The sequence below is a fragment of the Verticillium dahliae genome, genomic scaffold (assembly GCF_000150675.1).
Source record: "Verticillium dahliae VdLs.17 supercont1.1 genomic scaffold, whole genome shotgun sequence".
NCBI lineage: Eukaryota > Fungi > Ascomycota > Sordariomycetes > Glomerellales > Plectosphaerellaceae > Verticillium > Verticillium dahliae.
Genome location: NW_009276921.1, coordinates 2,516,187 through 2,521,803, shown reverse-complemented (window position 1 = coordinate 2,521,803; position 5,617 = coordinate 2,516,187). Strand labels below are relative to the sequence as shown.

General features: G+C 61.2%; 4 protein-coding genes across 4 annotated transcripts in view; 2 read left to right on the top strand and 2 right to left on the bottom strand.

The window, feature by feature from the left end:
* Positions 1-553, bottom strand: part of VDAG_00763 (carnitinyl-CoA dehydratase) — a gene marked incomplete at both ends in the record, with an annotated part of 1,420 nt that extends 867 nt beyond the window's left edge. Inside the window, one exon of the mRNA XM_009652140.1 lies at positions 479-553. Within this exon, the coding sequence (XP_009650435.1) occupies positions 479-553 (75 nt within the window). The remainder of the gene's footprint in view (positions 1-478) is intronic.
* A 573-nt stretch (positions 554-1,126) lies between these two features.
* Positions 1,127-3,498, top strand: VDAG_00762 (uncharacterized protein; the record flags this gene model as incomplete). Its single annotated transcript, XM_009652139.1, has 2 exons — positions 1,127-1,435; positions 1,486-3,498. The coding sequence occupies 2 exons, from the start codon at positions 1,127-1,129 to the stop codon at positions 3,496-3,498; spliced, it is 2,322 nt and encodes a 773-aa protein (XP_009650434.1).
* Positions 3,499-3,684: 186 nt separating this feature from the next.
* Positions 3,685-4,413, bottom strand: VDAG_00761 (uncharacterized protein; the record flags this gene model as incomplete). The annotated part of the gene is made up of 2 exons (XM_009652138.1): positions 4,390-4,413; positions 3,685-4,333 (listed from the first exon to the last, which is right to left on the bottom strand). The coding sequence occupies exon 2, from the start codon at positions 4,315-4,317 to the stop codon at positions 3,685-3,687; it is 633 nt and encodes a 210-aa protein (XP_009650433.1). The 5' UTR covers positions 4,318-4,333; positions 4,390-4,413.
* A 510-nt stretch (positions 4,414-4,923) lies between these two features.
* The window catches only part of VDAG_00760 (uncharacterized protein), a gene marked incomplete at both ends in the record, with an annotated part of 2,354 nt that continues 1,660 nt past the window's right edge, over positions 4,924-5,617 (top strand). The window contains one exon of the mRNA XM_009652137.1: positions 4,924-5,611. Within this exon, the coding sequence (XP_009650432.1) occupies positions 4,924-5,611 (688 nt within the window). The remainder of the gene's footprint in view (positions 5,612-5,617) is intronic.

Below are 5,617 nucleotides of genomic sequence, written 5' to 3'. Positions count from 1 at the left end.
TCTGGGAAGATTCATGCCGGCTGATCGACTTCTCGAGTGACACATAGAGAAATAGACAACGGTATTTGCGTCTGGGTAGACTTCTGGTTGGCCTTGATGTAGTAGGAAATGGAGGCTAGGTCGAGGATTGTACGATCTTGCTGTGCGACCTCAGCTAAGGTAGATGAGGATAGTAGGCTGTGGAGAGGAACGGGATGTGTGTGCGACAGCAATGGGAGGTTATGAAGACAAATCGTGAAATGTTGAGTTCAAGACGCTGATGAGGTCAAGTCGAAGACGAGCCTCGGCTTGTCGGCCTTAACAGTAGCGGCTCTAAGCTGGCCGTGGCCGGCCAGGGGGAAAGTGCGGGGTGCGGGGGCGGGTCCGCCAGCCCAGCACAGCCTCCAGCGACGGCCGACGGCGACGGAACGGCATTGGACTGGGGACAGGGGCTGGGGATACACGATAATCGAGGGGGAGGTGGAAGGCTGGTCTTTACATGTAGAAGGAGGCATTGGCTGATGCGAAGATGTTGGAACAGGACATCGGGCACGGCATTCAATGATAAACACATGGTGATTTCTTTACACTAAGGACACTAAACAATATTCTACAATAAGTGTAGAACTTCAGAGTGTGAACAGACCAGAATAGAATTGCAACCTGAAAAACACGTTATATTATGCTCGGTAGTATGGATCACAAGTCGATAGGTAACACAGATGGTCATATCGAGAATCTGGTCTTTGAAAGAAAAGCCTTCGTCATGGCCATTTTTTGTACATTACCCAAGGTACATTGACAGCTTTCCTGCTGCAGCTGTCGCCAGTGGCAGCTTTCTCGTCGAACACGTCGGCCAACGGCGCGCTGGCAGCTGCTAGTGCCCGTGGGGGACCCCTAATGTCTTGTCGCCAGGTGTCTGTGCCTGCCTGTGCCTGTCTGTGCCTGGCGGGTCCCGCCCAATTGACATCACCCCCTCCACCGCTTCCATTGGACAGGTGCAATGGGATGCCCCAGAGACCTCAACACCGACCCAAAACAACATTGATGCAAACAACATTCAAACAACATTGAAGCATCGCCGCGAATACCTGGATCTGGAGCCACAGTCTTACCGACAACCCAACACCAAGGTCACAATGCCGTCATGGCTTCTGCACCACCAAACTCCCTCCTAGCTCGGTCGAGATCGTTACGCTCAGCCAGCAACAGGAACCCGCCAGTAGCAGCGGCAACGGCAACAGCAACAGCTACCCCTCAAGCAGCCGCTACACCGACAATTACCCCCAACCTTTCCATCTTCCTGACGAATCTGCGACTTCTCGACTTTGACTCGTACCCCGACTGGCCCGCCTTTGACGCCCAAACCTTTGCCATCCAGAAGAGACGCATTCAGAGCGTAGAATGGGCCCTCTTCCAGCTCTTCGCCCTTTGGGATCCCGAGGAGACACGCGTTGTATGTAAGCCCCGTCCCGGCCTCGAGCTCCCTTGCCCTGACGTCGAAAGAAACTGGAACCCTACTTCCCGCCCCGCGACCACGTGCAGTCCATCAACCTCCGATCCGCCCTGCAACGATGTCTCGAACAAGCCAAGAAGAACGGCGCCCTCGGCCGCGACGCCGTCGTGCGCAAGACCATGCTCGACGACTGCAAAGGCGACCGCCTCGAGGAGGTCCTCGCCGTCTTCTCCTCGGCCGTCCTCAAAAAGATGGCCGCCGCCGCCTCCGAGGCCGAGGGCGAACACCCCACCATCGCCGAGCAGCTGGCGCTCGAGAACAGGGGCTACGGCGGCGAGAGGGATGAGCTCGTGGCCCTGGCGCTCGCCCACAGGGTGTCGCTGACGCACGTGCTGCGCCGCAAGAACGAGGCCCGCCGCCGCTACAAGGATCTCAGCGAGCTGCTCGACATCAAGGAGAGGAGCATCGCGAGGAGACAGGCCGAGGCCGAGGCCGAGGCCTGCAGGGCCAACGGGCCGGGCGAGGCCGTCTCGGCGGATGCGGTGCTCGACATGCGGAGGATGCTGCGCAATAACTGGACCGGCAGCGAGCGCTGGATGGAGACGCTGCTGCAGGGCGACGCGAGCGCCCGGCACGATGGCGTCTTGTCCGCCCCCTTTGATCGCGTCTGGCGGCGCGTCGAGGCTGGCCGCCTGTCAGAGCTCGAGGACCACGGGAAAGGACTGCTCGAGCAGCTCGAAGGCCGCGTCAAGGCGCAGCGGGAGAGTCTACAGAAGTGGCAAAACTTTCAGCAGAAGATGTTTGGTCGCCAGCCGGACGTGAAGCCGCTGGCAGAAGCAGAGAAACGCAAGGAGCGCGGCATCAATCTCGGCTTCGGTGCCCACGAGACTCTACATCTTGGACAGTTTCCTGTTACAGAGAAGCTCTCGCTGCAAGCTCCAGAGCTCGACCCCGTGCACGCCAGCATTCTAGACGACTGCAAGAAGGACTTGGCCCAGATTGGGGTCGTACGGAGGACAGACATCAGGTCGTTGCTGGGGCCGCGCCTGCGCGAACCGACGCGGCCCGACAGGCTCTCTGTGGGCACGGACGGCGGCACCGAGGAGGGCGTCTCGGAAATCAGCGAGTTGGAGGAGGAGGAGGAGGAGGAGGAAGAACCCATCCTGGAAGCCGCCCTACCGCCGAAACCTGCCCATAGAAGAAACAACAGTCAGTCTTCGGCGCCTTCCTCCTCGCAACGGAGCGAGCCACCAGCCGATCCCCCACAGGAGCTTTCCAGACGGAGTTCCAACCGCCGCCCGGTCATCCACCGCAATACATCCTCCATCACTAAAGACCGTCCTGTCGTCAACCTGTCACGTTTCTCGTCACAGGGCTCCCACGCATCGGGCAGCAAGACATCCGACCGGCCCAGGAGTCGGTCCCCTGAGAAACCGACGCGGCCCAGCATCATCATCGAACCAGAACAAACTCCCTCGCCCGAACCCCCTTCGCCAACACAAAACATGGCAGACCAGATTCTCCACTCCATGGCCGCCGCATCCCCCTCGCCCGTCAAGCAGAACAAGCCTCGGCACACCTTGTCCCTGGCCGAACGCACCCGCATGTCCATGGCCCGCATGTCCTTTGGCGGCAAGGCCTTCACGCCCGAAGACGAAGACGAGCTCGACTTTAGGACGCTGCCCATACGCCCGGCCCCCATGGCGACGCCGACCGAGGAGGAGGACGAGGCGACCTTCGACCTCGGAGACAGCGCGCTTGACGATCTCGCCTCGCGGACGAGGAAGAGCATGGCCGGGTTCGAGGCCGCGAGAAAGAAGGCCCAGCTCGACCGGCGGCGCTCCCAGCGACAGTCGAGGCTGCCGCCACCGCCGAGACAGGAGGGGAGTCTGTTTCCCAAGGTCGAGGAAGAGACGACGCAACTGGATGTTGACGCGTCGGTGCTGGCTGATGAGCTGATCCAGGGGGAGGACATGGAGGCCGTGTTCAAGAGCCGGCCGAGGCTGCAGACGAGTCCGGCGGCGTCGCCGCGACGGCCCATAGAGAGCGACGAGTATCTGTAGTAGCCTGGACCATTAGCTCGAATGCACGTAGTCACCACATCACATGAGTCTCCATCCATGCCCGCGCTTATCGGTACTCGGTAATTGCGCTTCCCACGCGCGTCTGGCTGTATTGTACATGACGCCAACCTATCCTACAACACGCGCAACACGACTCGTCTTTCACCAGCCCTCTCACCAGCCCTCTCACCAGCCCTGGTTCCGCAGCTCCTGCACCCTCGACACGGTGGCGGCAAAGCCAATCTTGAACCTGGCCCGCCAGCGCTCGCTCCTGAGCCTCTTCCTCTTGAGACCGGGCCTCTCGTGGCGCTTCTGCAGGCGCGCCAGCTCCTTCGTGTTGTTGGCCCGCATGGCCTTGCCCAGGAAGATGAGGGCGCCGGCCATGTCGAGCCGGGCAGTGCAGTGAATGGTGCGGCCGAGAACGGGCTTGAGGCGCAGCTCGGGCTTGGGCGCCCTGTAGTGGCTGCGCAGAAAGTCGTCCGACTCGGCGGCGATGATCTTGGAGAGGTCGAGCGTGTCGGTCGACGTGGCGTCGTAGACGTGGTCCGAGGCCGCCGACTTGGAGGCCGCCGTGGCCGCGGCGAAGCCGCCCGCCGCACGGGGGGGCGATGACGGGGGCCGCGGCACGGCGCTCGCGGTCTGGGAGGGGGCGGTGCGGGCTGCCCAGGTCGGCTTGCCGGGGGCGTCGGAGCGCGGGGCGAGGACGGCGGTGGAGGAGGAGAAGAGGCGCGGTTGCGGCCAGGGGACTGGTGGTGTGCGGGTGGTCATGGTCGACTTCCAGGGGAGAGCGCCTGCTTGAAGCAGGCGGCGGCTTGCCATTCTGAGTTCGGACGCCCTGCTGAAGTTAGTGGACGATCTGGCGTAGAGGGGGTGGTTCAGGCCAGCTCATACATGATGACAGGCCACAACGATTGGCAATGGCAGCGTCGTGAAGCCGGCGAAAAGCTTCGGGGCAGCGTCGGAGTCGAGATGGTATTTCTGGTGTTCAATCGTCAAGCTGGAGCTCAAAATCATAGCGGAAAAAAGAAACCGCCGAATATCCGAAAAAACCCACACGGCCACCCAATCACGGCCTGGTCGCGTTTGGCTGCCACCACGAACGCGGCAGGTGCAGGCAGCCTGGCACTTGCTTGGCTCGCGCCGAAAAATACCCTTCGGCGACTGGAGCTAAGCTTCAACATCCTGACCACCACCAACATCCAACGGCGACAATCTTGGAATCGCCCAAGCACCCGAGGATCACTCGACAGACAGACATATACCGGTTCAAACTGTTGGGAAATCACAAGAAGGCTCACCATCAACACAAGGCGCCGTCTTTCGCAATCCGCACCAAACACAGCAGGCACCATCTGGCGCCATGGCATACAACCCATATGGAAGTAAGTCTTGATCTAGCTCTCCTCCCCAGCTCTCGATCTCCCCATGCTTACACCCCCAGACAACCCGTATGGACCGCCGCCAACGTTCGGCGGTTATCCTGGTGCCGCCGGCGCCGGTGCCCCAGGCATGGCTCCCCCGCCCGGTCTAGGTATGTCATGTCGCGACGCACCTCACCTCCAGCTACTGACCACTGCAGGCCCTCCGCCAGGCATGTCTTCCGCTCCGGGATTGGCGCCACCACCTGGTGTCCAGCAGTCCAACAACGCTCAAGCTAACCGACAAAGCGGCCTCCCGCCGAACTTCCAAGCTCCGAACATCCCCAACAACTTTGACTTCAGCGCACCCGTGATCCGACTCTCTGCACTGGGCGGTAAGCCGGGGCCTCAGGGTGACGGCGGTCGCAAGGATAGCAGCGCTCCTTCCTCGGGGAGGCCGGGCCTGGGCATGGACAGGCGGGACGACCAGTCGAGGAACGCCGCCAGGGACAACATCCAGTCGCTCGTGCCGCCTACCAACGAGGAGAGACTGCGCACCATCTTCATACACAAGATCCCCGAAGGACTCGGCGCGGACAAGAACATTGAGCGTCTGCTCAACTCGGTCGGAAGACTGCGCAGGTGGGGACTCAGCGGCATCACAACTGTCCGGATGGCAAGGGAGCCAAGTTCGGCTTCGCGCAATACGACAGACCCCAACTCGTTCGCCACGGCCGCCGAACATTCTCCAAGACGTTGAA